General features: G+C 42.8%; 1 protein-coding gene across 1 annotated transcript in view; it reads left to right on the forward strand.

Moving 5' to 3' along the window:
* Nucleotides 1–14983, forward strand: part of LOC145357128 (adenosine receptor A1-like) — a 116273-nt gene extending 101290 nt beyond the window's left edge. Inside the window, exon 2 of the mRNA XM_080210287.1 lies at nucleotides 9294–14983. Within this exon, the coding sequence (XP_080066413.1) occupies nucleotides 9294–9954 (661 nt within the window). The 3' untranslated portion in view covers nucleotides 9955–14983. The remainder of the gene's footprint in view (nucleotides 1–9293) is intronic.
* The last annotated feature ends 6870 nt before the right edge of the window (nucleotides 14984–21853 follow it).

A 21853-nucleotide genomic window follows, 5' to 3' on the forward strand; every position in this document is an offset into this window, starting at 1 on the left:
GGGTTACGGGGATAGAGGATGGGTAAGAGTTGGTGAAGACTCAGTGGGCTGAATGGCCTCCTTCTGCACTGTAGGGATTTTATCATGATTCTGTGTGGAATCTGAAGGTCTATTCATTCACCTTGACCAGTCATGCGAGATCATTAAACTTCTTGTTGCACTGAATCCAACACACTGAGGCTGGTCTGTTGGATTGATCATGTTGGATCTACACTCCCACTGCCACTCCTCCTGGTGCCCTATGAATAAAGCACCTCATGTTCACTTCCAGCAGCAAGGCCTCTAGTGCTGCGTCTGTTTGTCTTGTTGCTCCATCTTCCACCATTCTTACTGCTCAGACATTCTTTCCCCATTATTTACAGTCGCAACTCCAATCAGAATCATTTGAGAAGTATCCATCTGATTTTGAGCAGTGTCGACTACCTCACGACCTCTCAATGGTGCTGACCTTTCGTTATTCCACAGTGGAAGAAGAAAGAGTTAGTCACGCAATGAAATCACTGGACTGATTTTCAGGCTTTATTGGATTTTGCAGCCAATGTTCTCAGGAGGGATGAGGAGCAGTGAAAGTTCTTGAGATTTTTTCTCAATGTGATGAGGCATTTCTATGAAGATTGAAATGATATCATTATTGTGTCATATGACAGCTATAATTATGGCTGGCTGATATTTGAACCTGAGAATAATAGTGGGCAGTGCAGCGTCATTTTCTCCGCTGATTTGCTTAACCTTTGGAATATCTCTGTTACTCAGTCTGGGCAGAATTGCCAGTATGGTGTCAGGTATCCTGAAATGAAGATTACAATATCAAACCCAGTTGAGATATCTTTGTAAGCCATGTCAATTCCACAAACGTCACTCAATCTGTGATTACGTTATTCCATTGAAATTATAAATGTGAATGGATGAAGAGATTTTTAAAGTAGGTGCATTGAAGTAGAACTGCACATAGGAACTGCAGATACACTAGTAGGATTTATGCAGTAGAATTACAACTTTTATTCATAAAGCCAAGGAAATAGGAACAGGAGTAGACTATTTAGCCCTTTGAGCCTGCTCCAACATTATTAAGATCCTGGCCAATCCCTACTTTCCTCTGTAACCCTTAATTCCCCTACTGATCAAAAACCTATCAATGTCAATAATTTAATGTTGGCAAGTGCGAGGTGGTCCACTTTGGTAGGAATAATGGTAGGAAGGATTATCACTTACGTGGCGAAAAACTGCAGCAGGCGACGGTGCAGAGGGACCTCGGGGTCCTTGTGCATGAGTCGCAAAAACCCAGCTTGCAGGTGCAGCAGGTGGTCAGGAAGGTGAATGGGATGCTGGCCTTCATAGCGAGGGGGATTGAATATAAAAGTAGGGAGGCCTTGCTGCAGCTGTATAGGGCATTGGTGAGGCTGCAGCTGGAGTACTGTGTGCAGTTTTGGGCGCCGTACTTACTCAAGGATATTTTGGTCTTGGAGGGAGTGCAGAGGAGGTTTACAAGGCTGATGCCGGAGTTGAGGGGGTTGAGCTATGAGGAGAGGCTGAATAAACTAGGCTTGTACTCGTTAGAGTTTAGAAGAATGAGGGGAGATCTCATTGAGACGTATAAGATGATGAATGGGATGGATAGGATAGAGGTGGAGAGACTCTTCCCGCTCAGAAAAGATGATAGGACTAGGGGGCACAGCCTCAAGATAAAGGAGGGGCAGTTTAGAACGGAGTTGAGGAGGAACTTCTTCACTCAAAGGGTGGTGAATCTCTGGAATTCTCTGCCCGTTGAAGTGGTGGAGGCTACCTCGCTAAATATATTTAAGACGTGGGTTGATGGGTTTTTGATAAGAGAGGGGATTAAGGGTTATGGGGAGAGGGCGGGAAAGTGGAACTGAGCCACGACAGATCAGCCATGATCTTATTGAATGGTGGGGCAGGCTCGAAGGGCTAGATGGCCTACTCCTGCTCCTATTTCTTATGGTCTTATGTTCTTATGACTCGGTCTCCGCAGCTCTCTAAGGTAAAGAATTTCAAAGATTCACCACACTTTGAGAGAAAAAAATTCTTCCTCAAATCTGTCTTAAATGAATATCCCCTTGTTCGGCGACTATGTCCTCCAGTCATACACTCACTCATGAGTGGAAACATCCTCCCAATATTTACCCTTTCCAACCCTAAGAATCTTACATGTTTCAATAATATCACCTCTTATTCTTCTGAACATCAAGAAGACCCAACCTGTTTAATCTTTCCTTGTGTGGCTGTCCCTCCAGAATCTGGATCATCCCAGTAAACCTCCTCTGTATTGTCTGCAGTGATAATATATATTTTCTTAAATTAGGGGACCAAAGGGGATTTTCACTGTAACTTCATTGCAGTATTAATGTAAGCCTATTTGTGACACTATTAAATAAACTTTAAACTTTTCCAAACTGTACATAGTGGGTAGAATTCTCTGATGTTGCCACTGCTGCCAGTGAGATTGGAGAAATCTGCACTCAGCCAAATCTCCATTCACAACAGCGGTACCCGGGAATCCCAGCCGAAAGTGAGGTCGGAGAATTTTGCCCCGTTTTTTAGTACATTGTACTGGTGCAGAAATACCTCTTTACTTTTATGCTCCAGCCCTCTTGAAACGAAAGCCAGCATTCCATTTGCTTTCCCCAAGACCTTCTGCACCTGTATACCAGCTTTCTGGGTTTCCTTTATGATATAGTTTTCTACAGTCTCTCTCCATTTACCCAATAATCCATCTTCTCATTCTTTCTCCCAAAATGAACAATCTCTCATTTTCTTACAATGAACTCCATTTGCCTATTTTCTGCCCATTCCGCTCAACCTGTCAGTATTTCTCAACAAGATTTTGATATTTTCCTTATGAACTGCCTTCCCTCCCACCTTTATATCACCGGCAATTTTAGCCACAGTACATTCTGTTCCTTCCTCAAAATCATTAATATTGCTATAATCCAAATCAGAAACTCCAAGGTGTTTTATGAAGACATCCTATAATGTAAGTCTTGCACTTTGATTTTGGAGCATGAGGATAAGATTTTTCACTCCAGGTAGGATTCAAATGTTCCACTTGGGAGTTTTTATCAAACAAAGTTCATTTAAGAATACAGCTCAACTACAAGAAGAAAAATCAGCAATTTTACCAATTATAAAAAAACACACAACTACAATATTGTATTAATCTTAACAGTTAAGAATGCTGTTCCAAACCAAGCATCATTACAAACATACTCGTTTGTATTTAGTACAGAAAGTAAGTATGCTGACATGGTGCTGGATCATGCAGCTTTACAACACCTGCTGTGAATTAATCCTTTAGATTTGGAATTGAAACACTGAGGCTTTCTTCCCTAGAACTTCCAGCACACTTCAAGCCAGAGGCCCCACTTGCTTCTAACTAGCCAGCCACTGAGAGCAGGATTTCAAATACCAGGGAGAGACTACACCCAGCCTGCATTCCAAACAGCGTCTAACAAACTGAAACTAAAACACTTGCAAACAGGGTAGCTATGACAACAAATTCATGGAATGCATCTGGGATGGTTTCCTGGACCAAATGGCAGGGAGCTAAGCAGGGAACACGCTATTTTGGATCTGGTAAAGAGGCAGATTTAATAATGACCTCAAAGACACAGAATCACAGAATCTCTGACCTGCCCACCTGATCCCACTTGCTAGCCCTTGGCCCACAGCCTTGAATGTCATGGTGTGCCAAATACTCATTCAGGTACTTTTTAGCGAGCAAGTCAAAGATCCCTGAGGAAGTAGTGATCATAACATGATAGAATTTAATATTCAGTTTGAGAGTGAGAAACTTGGGTTGGAAATAACTGCTTCTAACGTAAAAGGAAAGATAATCAATGAAATGAGGATAGAGTTAGCTAAAGTGGGCTGGGAAGCTGATTAGCAGGAAAGACAGTCAGTAAACAATGGCAAGCATTTCGGGAGGTAATTCATGACTCTTAGCAAAAATATGGTCCAGTGAGGAGGTAATATTACTCTAAGAGAGAGATAAACCAGCTAGGGCTAACAAAGGAAGTTAAGGAGAGTATTAAATTGAAAGAAAAGCATATAAGGAGACAAAGGTAAGTGATAGCCCCACAGACTGGGATAGATTCAGAATCCAGCAAAGGAGAGATAATAAAAAGAGAGTAAATAAACTACAAGGACAAACCGGCGAGGGGTATAAAAATTGACAATAAGAGCTTCTTTAATTATTCAAGAAAAAGAGAGCTCAAAGTAAATAAACACCTCTTAGAAAGGAATCAGGGAGATAGTTCTGGGGGACAAAAACATGGCGGAGGAATTAAACAGATATTTTACAACAGTCTTCAGGGGCCTGTTGAATACATTCAATGTTTTGGCATCAACTACTTCCTGTGGGAATGAATTCCACAGGATCACCACTCTTTAGGTGAAGAAACGTCTCCTCACCTCCGTCCTAAATGGTCTACCCTGAATCCTCAGACTGTGACCCCCGCTTCTGGACTCCCCCACCATCGGGAACATCCTCCCTGCATCTACCCTGTCTAGTCCTGTTAGAATTTTATAAGTCTCTATGAGATCCCCCCTCATTTATCTGAACTCCAGCACAAACAATCCTAACCTGGTCAATCTCTCCTCATACATCAGTCCCACCATCCCCGGAATCAGCCTGGTAAACCTTCACTGCACTCCCTCGAGAGCAAGAACATCCTTCCTCAGAAAAGGAGATCAAAACTGTACACAATACTCTAGGTGTGGCCTCACCAAGGCCCCTGTATAATTACAACAACACATCCCTGCTCCTGTACTCCAGACCTCTCACAATGAAGGCCAACATACCATTTACCTTCTTTACCGCCTGCTGTACCTGCATGCTTACCTTCAGTGACTGGTGCACAAGGACACCCAGGTCCCTCTGCACATTCACCTCTCTGTAGCCACTAAAAGAAGTGGCTACGGAGATAGTGGATGCATTGGATGTAATTTTCCAAAATTCCTTGGATTCTGGAGAAGCACCAGAGGATTGGAAAACTGCCATGTGAAACCCTGTTCAAGAAGGGGGGGAGGTAAACAGCAGGGAACTATAGGCCAATTAGCCTAACATCTATTGTTGGAAAAATATGTCCCTGTGTGTATTTAAGGCTGAGATAGATAGATTTTTGGTCAGTAAGGGAATCAAGGGTTACGGGAGAAAGGCAGGATGTGAGGAATACTGGATGAGCCATGATCCTATTGAATGACAGAGCAGCTCGCTGGGCTAAATGACCTACACCTATTCCTATTTCTTATGGTCTAATGAGGAGAAATGTATTTTTACAGGGAGTGTGAATGTTTGGAAAGCTCTATTCCAGAGGGCCGTGGAAACACAGACATTGAGTATATTTAAGTTAGAGATTGATAGATTTCTGAATAACATAAAATACTGTAGAGATCAGAGGTGGGGTTTTCCAGGTGCACTCACCTCAAAACTGGAAAATTCTGCCCGAGGTCAATGGACCTTTCCATGTCTGCCCCTCGCCTGCCCCGATTCCCGTGGTGGGGGTAATGGGAAACTTTGCCCCCAGTGTGTGTAAGAAGCAGTGAAGTGTCCAGTCAGCCAGCTTGATGGGCTGAATGGCCTAATCCTATGCCTAAGTACAACAAGAAGTCTCACAAACACCAAGTTAAAGTCCAATAGGTTTATTTGGTAGCAAAAGCCACTAGCTTTTGGAGCGCTGCCCTTCGTCAGGTAAGTGGGAATTCTGTGTACAGCACCAGAGTGGAATCTGGGACTGTTGGAGGCAGATAAATGGGTGGATATTAAGTTACAGAAGTAAATTAGATTGAGCTGGCAAAGGTAATACATTTTATAAAGTATTTGAAGTGATTTGTACCCAGTGCTGTGTTTAACAAAATCTGGAATTCAGCCAATTGTAAATGTCAGTGTTGTCTGATTTAGTGAACAGTGTTTTCTGAAACACAGTTTCTGCAGCATAAAATTGACAATCAGTTAGTGAGAGTCTTGTTACTAATCCAATGGTATTATTATCCTGTGACCTCGCCTGAGCTAAATATCCTGGGGGTGGTTGGATTAACCCAAAGTTGGGTACACATACTTTACAGACCAGGACCAAACACATTGCTGACAGGCTACATGCTCAGCAGGGGAGACAATTGCTTGCATGGCTCGTATAACCCACAGTTAGCCTGGTCCTCTGAAAGACAGGAGACCTAACAGACACTGGAGAGTATTCCATCACAAACCTGACTTGTGCCTCTGTAGGTGTAGACAGGCTTTTTGGGAGTTTGGTGGTGCAATATTCACCAGAGAATTTCCAGCCACTGACTTGGTTTTATAGCCACAGTATTTATCTAGCTGTTACTATTTTGTTTCTGCTCAACATTGTTCCAGGATACTGATGGTGGGCATTCAGAGACAGTAATGCCAAATGTCAAGGGGAGGTGGTTAGACTGGCCATTGCCTGACTCTTGTATGAATTATAAAATCTCTACAGTGCAGCAAGAGGCCATTCAGCCCATCAAGTCTGCACCAGCCCTCCAAAGACCGTCCAATCCAGGCCCACCCCCCTGCTCCATTCCTGCAATCCAGCACATCCATCATGGCTTATCCACCTAACTGACACACTAGGGGCAATTTAGCATGGCCGTTCCTCCTCACCCGCAGAGGAAACCCATGTAGACACGGGGAGAACGTGCAAACTCCACACAGGTAGTGACCCAAGGCCAGAATCGAACCCGGGTCCCTGGCGCTGTGAGGCACCAGTGCTAACCATTGTGCTGCAGTGCTGTCCTTCACACCTATGGTGTGAATACTGTCTGCCAATAGGTAATGAGGGACGGTCAATAAATGCCAGCCTTGTGAGTAAGACCCACATCCAATGAACAAATAAAAATGTTTTCCACTAACTCTGCATCTGCAAAACAGAGTCAAAAAGAATCTTGCATGATTATTGTATGAGTAATCCTTTAACTGTAAGCAGTTGGCTCTGTGGGGCTGAAGGAATGGTTGGGGTAGGATTCGGGTCTTCTGTGTAGCTAGAAGCTTGTTCAGCTGGAAATAATTAAGAAAGAAAAAGGAAGAGTTGCATTTAAATAGAATTTTCATGACCACAGGCGCCTCAGTGAAGGATTTTGAAGTTGATTTAATGTTGTAGGAAACATAGCAGCCCATGTATGCCTTATTTTCATGTCTGATCTGAAAGATTGCGACTCTATGTAACACTTCCTCTGTATCTCACTGCAATGTCTGACTTGGATTTTGCGCTCAAGCTCTGAAGTGGGATTTGAACACAGGTGATAAATGGGCCTGTCCCTTCCAAAAGGGAAGGCCTAGTGGTATTATCGCATTAATCCAGAAACTCAGCTAATGTTCTGGGGACTCGGGTTCGATTCCCACCACGGCAGATGGTGGAATTTGAATTCAGTAAAAAAAAAATCTGGAATTAAGAATCTACTGATGACCATAAAAACCATTGTCGATTGTTGGAAAAAAATCATCTGGTTCACTAGCATCCTTTAGGGAAGGAAATCTGCTGTCCTTACCTGGGCTGACCTATGTGTGACACCAGAGCCACAGCAATGTGGTTGACTGTCATCTGTCCTGGGGTAACTAGGGAGGGATAGTAACTGTTGGCCAGCCAGCGAATCCAATGTCCCACGAATGAAAAAAAATGGCAGATGGTGTGCTAATTTTGAGTCACAATTTGACCTCACAATCTTTTGACAACACACTCATGTTAGTGCGCTGTCACTCAGAGCGTGAACTGTGCTGGAAACGCCTGGAAGATTCTTGGTCCGCATTTATTTGTGGATTTAGTCTCCCATGTCATCAGCACCAATGGTGCTGCGGAATCTAATTTTGTGACTGCAAATTACTGTCAAATCTATCACGACGTGCCTGGCACTTCCTGGAACTTATTACAGCAAAGTACCAAAGCAAATAAACTACTATCAGACTGAAACTGTCACGAATACTGGCAGCATTTCTGTATTTCTCAATTAATCAATCCAATCATTGTTTCCTCATTAAATGCATGTTTCTCACAGATGCAACATGCTTGAAACCAGAACAGTTCCTTTCCTGTCTGATTCTGCTGTGTGAAAGTTGCTGTGTGAAAGTCTAACAGTTTATTGGCAAGCCCTTGTTAGAATCCAATTACTTTTCACCAATCAGCTGAGTTTTTCTTGCACTGTGTTCCATCGCTTCAATTGAGCTGCTTCAAGCTCTATTTTTGAAGTAATTTGAATTTCAAAGGCCACCATCTGTCTCCTGTCTATGACAAGGGAAGTAAAGTTTTGGACATTCTGGATTAAACTGAAGGTTTTTGCTGGCAATTCTTCCCAAAGGTTTCATTGGCCACGTCTCCCTTTGCCACAGGGTTCCAGAGAGATTCTTTTTATTCATTGATGGGACATAGACATCGCGTCACTGGCTGGCCAGTATTTATTGCCCACACATAGTTGCCTGAGGGCAGTTGAGAGTCAACCACATTGCTGTGGGTCTGGAGTCACATGTAGGCCAGATCAGGTAAAGATGGCAGATTTCCTTCCCTAAAGGACATTAATGAATCAGATGAGTTTTTAATAACAATTGACAATGGTTTCATGGTCATCAGTAGATTCTGAATTTCAGATATTTTTTATTGAATTCAAATTCTACCGCCTGCTGTGGCCGGATTCGAACCCAGGTCCCCAGAGCATTAACTGAGTTTCTGGATTAATAGTCTAGCAGTGCTGCTACTAAAGCACCGCCTTCCCTAAAATTAGCCAAAAGTGATTGGACTTTCGTTTCTCCCTCATTTTCCGAGCATTTGTGTTTGATTGACAGTACCGGAGGAACATCAGTCCATCATTGTGCATTCTTGCTCAAACATTGTGTACTTGTTTAGACATCACAACAGAGTTATTTTTGAAGGAGAATTCCTATGGTGAGCTGAAAAGAGGGGCAATGTGGCAGAGCAGTTAGCACCACTGCCTCACAACGCTAGGGACTCAGGTTCAATTCTGGACTCGTGTGCCTGTCTGTGTGGAGTTTGCACATTCTCCCCATGACTGCGTGGGTTTCCTCTGGGTGTTCTGGTTTCCTCCTACACTCCAAAGATGTGCATGTTAGATGAATTGGCCATACTAAGTTGCCCCTTAGTGTCAGGGGGACGAGCAGGGTAAATAGGTGGGGTTAGGTGGATAGGGCCTGGGTGGGATTGTGGTCAGTGTAGGCTTAATGGGCCAAATGGCCTCCTTCATAGAGGGACTCTATGATTCTATGAAAAGTAAAGTTGATAATCTAACTTGGTGTTTTTCCTTCTGTCCCACAGCTACAAGAGCACTGTTACACAGAGGCGAGCTGGGGCTGCCGTCATTCTCTGCTGGGTCATATCTATGATTGTTGGCATGATCCCAATGTTCGGCTGGAATAATTACACTGAAGCCACTCAGGGTGGGATGAACTCGAGTCTGGTGAACAATATCATTGTGTGCCAGTTTGAGACAGTAATCAGCATGGATTACATGGTCTACTTCAACTTTTTTGGATCAGTGCTGCCGCCTCTGGTGTTGATCTTTGTGATCTACGTGGAAATATTTAACCTTATCCGCAAACACCTGAATCAAAAGGCAGTGTCGGTCAACAATGCCGACCCAAGCAGGTACTTTGGGAAGGAGCTGAAACTTGCCAAGTCGCTGGCTCTAGTCCTGCTTTTGTTTGCAATATGTTGGCTTCCTCTACACATCATCAACTGCATCACACTGTTTTGTCCATTCTGCAAAAAGCCAAATATAGTGATGTACATTGCCATCTTTCTAACCCACGCAAACTCTGCTGTGAACCCCATTGTGTATGCCTTCAGAATAACCAAGTTTCGGGTAACATTTCTCCAGATTTGGAGCCAGTACATTTGGTGTAATAAAAATCACAACTCAAATAATTTAAGCAGAGAACAGTTAAGGGCTATAAGAGAACAGAAGAGTATAATGTAATTTATTCACTTCCTAAGCTGAAGCAATTGGCCTGGATAATCAAGTTCACCATCATTAACACAGCTGATTTTGATACATTGCCATTGAACTTATCGACTATTCAAAAATGCTGTGTGCTGCTGTGGTAAATCTTCAAAATGAATCCTCAGCTGTCACCTGACGTCCGAGTGAAGAATGTTTCTTTCACGATTTGAACCATAGCTGACAAAGCCTTACTGGGCCTTTAGTTTTCCACTGTTTTGCTCTGTTTTTCTCTCTCCTTGTCATGTTTACACGTTCTCAGATTTTAACAACAGGGTCAGTAAGGGGATGAGATACCTGGAAGCGAGAATGAAGAGGATCTGAGATACTGTGCAGTGTGGAAAGCGGCTTTAGCTTCCCAGACACTGACCTCACCAATCACATCTACAAGGAGAAGGTGTTCCAGCTCCCAAATAAACAACAAACCCTCTGCCAGAGCCACACCATTGCTAAGGTGCCAAGATGCCATGTTCCACGTGTACAGTGAAGTTTCCTCGAAGGATTCAATTATTTTAACAGACTGGAATTAACTTTGATCAAGAGGCTGAGGGACTCAAACAGACAAGACCATTGCTGTGCATCATCTGAAGGAATGTGGTGGCCTGATCAAATGCTTTACCCAAGAATGGATTTATCAAATCACAATGTACTTTTGCTGATACAGGTGGTTCATGACTCTGTGGATAGAGCCAGCAGGCCTTACGTTTCGCTGCAAACTGTTGTTGTGGTATTTTTAAATGACATTTGAATCTTTAGCAGTTAATTAGAAGACAGAAATAATTGTTACTGACCTAAAATTTGCACTAAGACATTGGCGAACTCTCGCTGTGTTGATTGCCCATGTTTATTTCATGCAGCTTATAAAGAGCAGGGTGTACGAGACGTTCTTCTGGATTTAACCTGGACATTTACCTGCATTCAGATGTGTGAGCCAATGGTGCAATTGAATCATTTCTACCTGTGAAGTACATGTCTATGTGATGGTCATCATTGTCATGCAGACCAACCCAATGCAATTAATGATTTACATTATGCACAGTGTGGCTCACAATGTCTATCGAATATCACTAATCAATATTGTTCAGCTTGATACTATTGATATGGATTCAGCTTCATCACCTGCTCATATTTACCATGAGTGTCTCCTTGACGGTAAATCATTCCCTTTTAGTTTCAGGTCTTCATTGAATCCCCACAGTGCAGAAGGAGGCCATTCGGTCCATCGAGTCTGCACCGACTCTCCGACAAGCATTCCACCTAGGCCCTTTCCCAAAACCTATTTAACCCACTAATTCTCCAAACCTACTTATCTTTTCACAGTAATGTCATTGTGGTGTTAATGTAAGCTTACTTGTAACACTAAGGATGGCATAATGGCGCAGTGGTTAGCACTGTTGTCTCACAGCACCAGGTACCCAGGTTCGATTCCTGGCTTGAATGACTGTCCGTGCGGAGTCTGAACGTTCTCCCAGTGTCTGTGTGGGTTTCCTCCAGGTGCTCGGATTTCTCCCTGGGTCCGAAAGATGTGCTGGTTGGGTGCATTGGGCCGTGCTAAATTCTCCCTCAGTGTAACCGAACAGGCACTAGAGTGTGGTGACTGGGGGGATTCTCATAGTGACTTCATTGCAGTGTTAATGTAAGCCTACTTGTGACACTAATAAATAAACTTTAAACTTAATAAACTTTGAACTTATCTTGGGACAATTTCAGGGCAATTTAGCATGACCAATCCATCTAACCTGCACACCTTTGGATTCAAATTCACAATTGAACTTATCTTTGGTAATGTGCTAAGCTGAATGTGATAGAGTAATGCCTTCCCCAGTGCCCTTAGCAGGAGGTCTGAATATGCTGGCACCATTAAGAATCCTCAAGACGAGTAGTTATCAATGCTACTCCTTACTCAGTCTAAAACTGGAGCAGTTTGGTAAAGTAATGCATTACCGATCAAACGGGGTGTTTTTTGCTGTTGGCTTTGGATTTCTATGAGCAGGATTGAACATTGTTTAGGCACAACCCCCACCCAGTTCATTGTGGAAAGTGTGATGTCAGATATTCTCCAATCTACATTGCACTAATTATTGTGATAACGCATCCAAAATTAACAGACAATGATAATGATGGAGTTGGTGAAGCAGGTTTCTTGGTACACAGATCAGACAGACTATGATGAGTACCAAACTTCTCATGAATCATGAACTTGTAACTTCCACTCCCATTTCTTCAGAACAAAAACAAAAGTAAGATTATATTCCCTCCCCATCCAGTGATTTACTCATGTCAGAGCACCTTCCACTTGACATGTTACCACTCGACATGTTGCTTTTAAAGATTATTGAAAATTCTTTGCTTTGCAGAAATAATGTTGTTTGCTTTACATTATTCACTGGAAAATAAAGTGCTTACCTCATTCCTACTGGAAATGCAGCCCCATCTTAAGCTCCTTGACTGACACATAGATAACCTTCAAAGCATTTTTACTCCCTCATCAGCTTCTGAAAAACATGTCTTTTTTTACATGGCTGATTTCAAACCCAATCTTGTTCCAGATGATACTGAACACTGGGTAGAATCATAGAATCTGAAAGTGCTGAACAAGGCCATACAGCTGGCCTTACACTAATACACTCAACTCCAGCACAATACAGAAGAAAGATCAGCCACAACTTTTGTATCTGCTCAGTATCCATGCATTCATGGTGGATGGTGGGCATTGGTGGGTGCTGGGAGAGAGCAAAACTACACTTGGTTGTGATGTCTCCCTCAATAAAATAACATTCCATTACTCACCTTCTAGACTATTCACAAGGGACAAATGACCATTGTTGTGAGGCACGATTTTATTGCTGGTGAACTATACCTCAGCACAATTCATTGCCTTCAAAATGGAGGTTGTGCCCCTCAAGCACTGTGCATCCTCCCCAGGGCTAGGATAATGTACTTCACTGTCACTGAAGGAATCTTTAGGAATACACCTAAGAGGTTAAGGTGTTTCAGAGAGCGTTTTGGTGAAGAGTTACTTACATTAATGCAGAGGGTGGGTGGGATTTACTGGTTCCACCCATGGCCAATGGAGATTGGCTGCCGGTACGCATCTTCTGGTCCCACCAATGTCTATGGCATTTGGTGTGGTTGCCTATCCTGCTGCAGGAGCCGTGAAGGGTTGAAAATCACCCAAAACCTTTCAACCACTCAGTAACTTATAACATCCTCATAACTTTTATGAGGTTCAATCAATAAATCAGTTAGCCTGTGCAATTTAAGGATTATTACATATGTAATCATAAATTTCCCAAATGCACTTTATTCCAGTTAGTAATATGGAATAGACACTCCTTTGTAATTTTGTGGCAGCATTTGAAACTTATGAATAGAGAAGTTGAAATGAGAAATGAAATAACAAAGTTATTGAAATGAGCTGCTTCTATTCGCCTGGACTTTATTGGCGGGACCCTTCTCTCACAATGTGGGGATCTGATTGATTTCCAATATCTTGGATTCCTGCCATGGTGGTAAGCAGATAAAGAGACAACTGTCATGTTATTGAAACAACTGAACAAATATTGATTGTAACAACTTTCCAAGTTTCAAATCAGGTCTGCGTGATACCCAGGACTAATGAAAAATAAGACTTCTTGCTAACCTATTTGCCTTTTTAAAAGAAAGATCTGGTAGCACCATTTAAAGTTTGTTGGAATGACATTTGTATGGTCAATGCAGAGGACAGTTGACAATACTGTTATATGTGACCAGCTGATACACACATTTCCACAAAAATGCTTTATATAAACGTTTCACCTACTCTATTGCAAGATGTTTGCTTGATTTTCTTCTGAGTCAAGAAGTAGCTTTGCTATATTGTAAGAAAATTGAGGAAAAAATGTTTAATCCATCATATATAAACCAACTCTAGACCAACTTGAGGTGACATTCCTGTTTCCAATGCACCCCAATATATGTATTCTCATATACTCACTGGCAACCATAACAATGATGGTCTTACATTGAAGAAAAAAAACTCTCTAAAAGACATTCGTAGAATCATAGAGTCATCCAATGTTGCAATTTGTAATGAAATGACTTAATAAGTGGGCAGGGAAATGATATCAGTTGTTCAGACATGAATTCATGAAGAGGTTTTGTGTATTTTTACCCACGTACATTCTTCCTCATGCTAATCTTTTGAATCAGAATGATTGGACAGGTCAAGATTGATTAGGTAATAAATGACTGAAATTTGGAAATGTAACTCATTGTTGAACCTATTAAGTGACAACGGAAACCAGCTTCAAGTGGTAAACCTTGTTGTGTTTTGTGAGTTATGATCTTGGGGATAAGACATCTGGAATCAGAAGGAGGCAGGGAAAATGAATTATTATTCTGAGGTAGATCACAATTGTTTATAAACTCAAACAGGAAAAGGGACAGAGCCATTTGACTGCTTTGAAAAAAGTAGCAAATAGTAAATCAACCCATGCAAGTCCTTTCAACTGAATCATACCACATTCCATGGCATAACTTACTTGAATTAATTCTTTATGAATAAAAATTAACATTTTGGTGCAGTAGGTATGAAATGAGCCATCATATTTTTGCCACTGTAACAAACATATCTGACTTGTCATGTTGTTAAACAATCTCACACTTTTCCCCTGATCTGTTAAAGCTTTTTTTTCCTTCAGTAAGGGAGCTGAGCTCTCATTTTCCAACTGTTTTTGAATCTATCTAGATTTTTCATCGGAACTCAGAGTTGAACCTCTCACCTTCTCCCAGTTGTTCATCTGAGTGTCTGTTTACTATAGCTCAACATTTTCCATCAGACATGGTTTTGTGAAAGTAAAAGGAATTTCAGAATAGCACAAATGACAAAGTGGCTCTATACATATTGAAATTATTATATAAATTAATTGGTGAATGTGAATGTCATGGTTAGATGTAATAAAATTGCTGTGTTCACATAATAGGTGAATATGTAAATAAAATATATATTTCCAGAAGTATTAGAATAAAAAAGACAACTAATCATACTGGCTGTACATTTTGTTGTTTCTTTTCTCGTTCTTCAGGTTTAGTTTCCTGACCTGTGATTCCTCCCCATCTCCCTGGGACTAGGTGGGCAGACAAACAGCCTTACCAAATAGTGGCACGATGGCACAGTGGTTAGTATTGGTTCCTCACATCAACACCAGGGATCCAGAGTCAATTCTGGCACTGGGTCACTGTCTGTGTGGAGTTTGCACATTCTCCCCGTGTTTGCCTGGGTTTCCTCTGGGTGCTCCAGTTTGCTCCTCAGTCCAAAAGATGTGCTGACCACGTGGATTGTCATGCAAAATTGCCCCTTAGTGTCCAAAGGTCTGTAGGTTAGATGGATTACCATGGTAAATGCACAGGGTTACAGGAATGGAGAGCCTGGGTGTGATACTCTTTCCAAGAAACAGTGTAGACTCAATGGGCCAAATGGCCTCTTTCTGCTCTGTACGGATTCTATGGTGATCTTCATAGAACCACAGAAAAGTAATGCTGCAGGAAATGATTAATCACCCATCAGGTCTGTGCCCACCAAAAAAGGGACAAAGGAGACTAGCCATTCATTTTAATCCCTTTTCCACCACCTGGTCTATAGCCTTACAGATTAGAGCTCTTCAGGTGCAGATCCAAATAGTGTTTTAAATGAGCGTTTCAGCTTTAGCCAGTGAATTCCTGACACCCACCACCCTCTTGGTGAATAATGTCACCACTCGTCCACGCCCCCAGTTATTGACCCCTCAGCTTAGGGAAACAAATCTTTCCTGTCCATCCGATCTCGGCCCATGATAATTTTGGACACCTCAATTTAGTCACCTCAATTTTGCTCAATTAGCCTCCTCTGTTCTAAGAAAAACAACTCTCAGCCAATCCAATCTCACCTCATAACTGCAATTTTCAAGTCCTGGCAACCTAATTTCCTCTCCAGGACAATTATGACTTTTCTGTAAAACTACACAAAGCCCCAGGCTAACCAGCATCTTATACAGCTCCATCATCACATCCAATATATAATACCGTGCTCATTTAGGAAAACATTCCAAATGTTTTCTTGATGACTTTGTCCACCTGTCCTGCCACCGTCAAGAACCTATGGAATGCACTCCAAGGTCTCTCACCTCCTCTTCTGTTTATTCAATATTCTCTTGCTTTCTTTGGTCTTTCCAAATGCATTACTCCACACTTTTCCAGATTGAATTTCATTTGTCATTTCTCTGCCCACTCAACCAAAGCATCTCTCTGGAATTGGCAGCTATCTTCCTCACTATCGACTACATGGCTAATTTTTATGTCACCTGCAAATTTCCCAATTATGCCACCTACATCTAAGTCTAAATCATTAATACATTAGAATAAACAACAAGAGCCCCATCCCTGACCCCTGTGGAACATCACTGGAAACTGCTTTCCATTTGATGGTAGGGCGTTGATGGTAGGGCACTGGGGAGAGTTACAGAACAAAGAGATCTAGGGATACATGTTCATAGCTCCTTGAAAGTGGAGTCACAGGTGGACAGAGTGGTGAAGAAGGCATTCAGCATGCTTGGTTTCATCGGTCAGAACACTGAATACAGGAATTGGGACATCTTGTTGAAATTATACAAGACATTGGTAAGGCCACACTTGGAATACTGTGTACAGTTCTGATCGCCCTATTGTAGAAAGGATTTACTAGGATGCTACCAAGACTTGATGGATTGAGTTATAAGGAGAGGCTGGATAGACTGGGACATTTTTTCTCTGAAGTGTAGGAGACTGAGGGGTGACCTTATTGAAGTCTATAAAATAATGAGGGGCACAGATCAGCTAGGTAGTCAATATCTTCTCCCAAAGGTAGGGGAGTCTAAAACTAGAGGGCGTAGGTTTAAGGTGAGAGGGGAGAGATACAAAAGTGTCCAGAGGGGCAATTTTTTCACGCAGAGGGTGGTGAGTGTCTGGAGTAAGCTCCCAGAGGTAGTAGTAGGGGCGGGTACAATTTTGACTTTTAAAAAGGATTTCAACAGTTAGAACATAGAACATAGAACACTACAGCACAAACAGGCCCTTCGGCCCACGAGTTGCACCGATCACATCAACACCTACCAATCCATAGACCTATCTATAACCCCCAATCCCATTAAACCCCATATACTCATCCAGAAGTCTTTTAAAAGACCCCAGCGAGTTCGCCTCCACCACCACTGGTGGTGGAGCCAATTCATAAGAACATAAGAAATAGGAGCAGGAGTAGGCCATCCAGCCCTTCGAGCCTGCCCCGCCATTCAATGAGATCATGGCTGATCTGTCGTGGCTCAGTTCCACATTCCCGCCCTCTCCCCATAACCCTTAATCCCCTCTCTTATCAAAAACCCATCAACCCGCGTCTTAAAAATATTTAGCGAGGCAGCCTCCACCACTTCAATGGGCAGAGAATTCCAGAGATTCACCACCCTTTGAGTGAAGAAGTTCCTCCTCAACTCTGTTCTAAATCGCCCCCCCCTTTATCTTGAGGCTGTGCCCCCTAGTCCTACTATCCTTTCTGAGCGGGAAGAGTCTCTCCACCTCTATCCTATCCATCCCATTCATCATCTTATACGTCTCAATGAGATCTCCCCTCATTCTTCTAAACTCTAACGAGTACAAGCCCAGTTTATTCAGCCTCTCCTCATAGCTCAACCCCCTCAACTCCGGTATCAGCCTAGTAAACCTCCTCTGCACTCCCTCCAAGGCCAAAATATCCTTGTGTAAGTACGGCGCCCAAAACTGCACACAGTACTCCAGCTGCGGCCTCACCAATGCCCTATACAGCCGCAGCAAGACCTCCCTACTTTTATATTCAAATATTATATTCCATTTTATATTCCATTCACTCACCACCCTCTGAGTGAAAAACTTACCCCTAACATCACTTCTGTACCTTCCTCCCAGCACCTTAAATCTGTGTCCTCTCGTAGCGACCATTTCAACCCGGGGAAATAGCCTCTGAGAATCCACCCTATCTATTCCTCTCAACATTTTATAAACTTCTATCAGGTCGCCTCTCAACCTTCGTCTCTCCAGGGAAAAGAGACCCAGCTCCCTCAACCTAACTTCATAAGGCATGCCTCCCAGTCCAGGCAACATCCTTGTAAACCTCCTCTGTACCCTCTCAATAGCTTCTACGTCTTTCCTATAGTGAGGCAACCAGAACTGCGCACAGTACTCCAAATGAGGCCTGACAAGGGTCTTATAAAGTTGCAGCATTACCTCCCGATTCCTAAACTCAATCCCTCGATTAATGAAGGCCAGTACACCATACGCCCTCTTGACCACCTCCTCCACCTGCGAGGCCGATTTAAGAGTCCTGTGGACCCGGACCCCTAGATCCTTCTGCTCTTCAACACTACCAAGACTCCTGCCCTTGATAGTGTACTCGTTCATCCCGTTGGTTCTGCCAAAATGGACGACTACACATTTATCCACGTTGAAGTCCATCTGCCACTTCTCCGCCCAGTCTTGCATCCTATTTATGTCCTGCTGCAACTTTTGACATCCTTCCAGACCATCCACAACACCACCGACCTTCGTGTCATCAGCGAACTTACTAACCCATCCCTTCACTTCCTCATCCAGGTCATTTATGAAAATGACAGACAGCAAGGGTCCTAGAACAGATCCTTGAGGCACTCCGCTGGTGACTGACCTCCATGCCGAAAAAGACCCATCCACAACCACTCTCTGCCTTCTGCAGGCAAGCCAGTTCTGGATCCACAAGGCCAAAGGCCCTTGGATCCCATGCCCTCTCACCTTCTCAAGAAGTCTTGCATGGGGGACCTTATCAAACGCCTTGCTGAAGTCCATGTACACCACGTCCACTGCACTTCCTTCGTCAATGTGTTCAGTCACATTATCGAAGAACTCAACTAGGCTCGTAAGGCACGACCTGCCCTTGACAAATCCATGCTGACTATTTCTGATCATGTCAAACCTCTCCAAATGCTCGTAAATCTTGTCCCTCAGAAGCCTCTCCATCAGCTTACCAACCACTGAGGTCAGACTCACCGGTCGGTAATTTCCCGGGCTATCTCTGTTCCCTTTCTTGAAAATAGGAACTACATCCGCAATCCTCCAATCTTCCTGAACCTCTCCCGTCTCCATTGACGACGCAAAGATCATCGCCAGGGGCTCTGCAATCACTTCCCTCACCTCCCACAGTATCCTGGGGTACATCCCATCTGGTCCCGGCGACTTATCTATCTTGATAGAATTCAAAAGTTCTAACACATCCTCCTCCTTAATATCCACATACTCAATCTTTTCCATCTGCTGCAAATCCGTAGCAAAATCTCCCAGATCAGCTTCCACCGTGAATACTGAGGCAAAGTACTCATTAAGCACCTCTGCCATTTCTTCTGGTTCCACACAAACCTTTCCCCCCTCACCTTTTATAGGTCCTATCCCTTCTCTTCTTATCCTTTTACCTTTCACATATTTATAGAAGGCCTTGGGATTCTCCTTAATCTTACCCGCCAAGGTCTTCTCATGACCCCTTCTGGCTCTCCTAATTTCCCTTTTAAGCTCCTTTCTACAGTCCTTATAGTCCTCAAGATCCTTAACATCTCCTAGTTCCCTGAACCTTTTGTACACCTTCCTTTTCCTCCTGACTAGGTTCAACACAGCCTTCGTGCACCACGGTTCCCGCGACCTACCAAAACCCCCTTGTCTCATCGGAACGTTGTCATGCAGAGCTCCAGACACACATTCCTTGAATATCCGCCACCTTCCTTCAGTACTTTTCCCTAAGAACGCCTCCTTCCAGTTTATTTGTCCAAGTAACTTCCTGACTTCTTTGTATCTCCCATGTTACATGGATTACATCGTATCTCCCAGTTACATGGATAAGATGGGTATAGGGGGATATGGGCCAAATGCGGGTAATTGGGATTAGTTTAGGGTTTTAAAAAAATGGCGGTATTGGCAAGTTGGACTGAAGGGCCTGTTTCCCTGCTGTAAATCTCTATATCTCTGTTTGCAAAAGCGTCCATCAGCCATTACCTTTTGATTCCTGTCACTGAGCCCATTTTGGATGTCACCTTCCCTGTATCCCATGGGATCTCACTTTACTGACCGAGCTGTCAACATGTGGCACCTCGCTCTCCACCTTACTGAAATGCATTGTAGACACTATCCACTGCATTACCCTCATCAATCCTCCTTGTTACTTCCTCAAACAATTGTACGATGATAGCAAGGGTAATGTTTTACTATATTGGAATTGTGGGATTTACAAACATTGATTCAAAATAACAAGAAATTTATTGAAGGAGCAGTTGCCTGTACAGAGTGGAAAACAAAACTGAGACAGGAGCTGATAAAACACCCCAATAACATCATCAGCAGATAATGGCTGGGATTTTCCCAAGAAATTAGCCATACGCCCCTAGATCAGGAATTCCCACCTGAGGTCACTGGACTTTTAAATGGTCCACCAAATTTTCCGTCCAGTACAATTCCTGAGGTGGGCGGAACTGGAAAATTTACCCCTAACTGACTGGCTTTTAAAGTAGTCATGCAACCTCTTCAATATGTAACATCCCTCCCATTTTAGTTCTGTGGCCATGGCAACAGATTATTATGGTGTTCTACAAAGGATCAGTAATATTGTAGACACGCTACTGCACACCACTAATCTTTATACACAATCAATAAGAAAATCGATCATGAGGATGTATATTCCTCTTTAGCTGGATATGATGTTCTGGAATTTGGCTGTCCTGAACCCTACAAGTGTGATTTGGAACTTTAGTAACACTTCTTCTCTTGGAACTGTATCATTCTCACTCAGCACAGACAGATTTATCAAAGGAAAGTTTATTTATTAGTCACAAGTAAGGCTTACATTAACACAGCAATGAAGTTACTGTGAAAATCCCCTAGTCGCCACACTCTGGCACTTATTCGGGTACACTGAGGGAGAATTTAGCATGGCCAATGCATCTAACCAGCCTGTGGGAGGTTAATCAGACTGTGGGAGGAAACCGGAGAACCTGGAAGAAACCCACGCAAATATGGGGACACGTGCAGACTCCACATAGACAACGACCCAAGGCAGGAATCAAACTCGGGTCCCTGGTGCTGTGAAGCAGCAGTGCTGACCATTGTGCTACCGTGCCACTTCCACACAACTCAGATTCAACAAAGTTTTCTGTGATGGTATTCACAATACAAGGGACTGGAGAAGTTGGTACTTCTGAAGATGACACTGAAAAATCATTTTGGAATGACAATTATTGGTCAGGATGACATTTCCAAAATAATTCACCTTTAGTTTGAATCGTGTAAGAAATTTGACCCTAGGTTTTTGCTAAAACTATGACTGGTACCCATTTCTCACTCATGCGTAAGTGCACACTAATACTCAATCACCTCGTTGAAATAAGTGTTGTTTTGCGCTCACTTCTCGTTTAGCAACTTGAGACTATCTCTGGAATTCTGGAGGTAATAACAAATCAAATATAGGTCTCAACTTTCCCTTTAAGATAGGTATGGAAGTGATCTTTCAGTCACAGGAGTAATGTTTCTGTAAGATTCAAAAACCTATTGAAAAGACATGCTAATGAATCTTGCTCTCTTAAAGAATGTTTGAGGGATTGTGTGCATCTTTCAGCTATTCCACTGGTTGGTAAGTTGTAGATTTTATATGCTGAGTACCGTTGACTTTGAAATAATCCTCAAATTCTTGTGAAGTAAATTCTGAACCGCTCGCTCCAACAATCTGTTTCTGTTTACTACATCTTGCAAACATTTCAACAAGTCTTTGAATAATTTGCTCAGTTGTAGATCTCATTGCAGCAACTTCCAGCCAGTTTGAGTGAGGATTCAGTTATGACTGTAA

The sequence above is a fragment of the Carcharhinus amblyrhynchos genome, chromosome 22 (genome assembly GCF_965287045.1).
Source record: "Carcharhinus amblyrhynchos chromosome 22, sCarAmb.v2.hapA, whole genome shotgun sequence".
In the NCBI taxonomy this organism is placed as follows: Eukaryota; Metazoa; Chordata; class Chondrichthyes; order Carcharhiniformes; family Carcharhinidae; genus Carcharhinus; species Carcharhinus amblyrhynchos.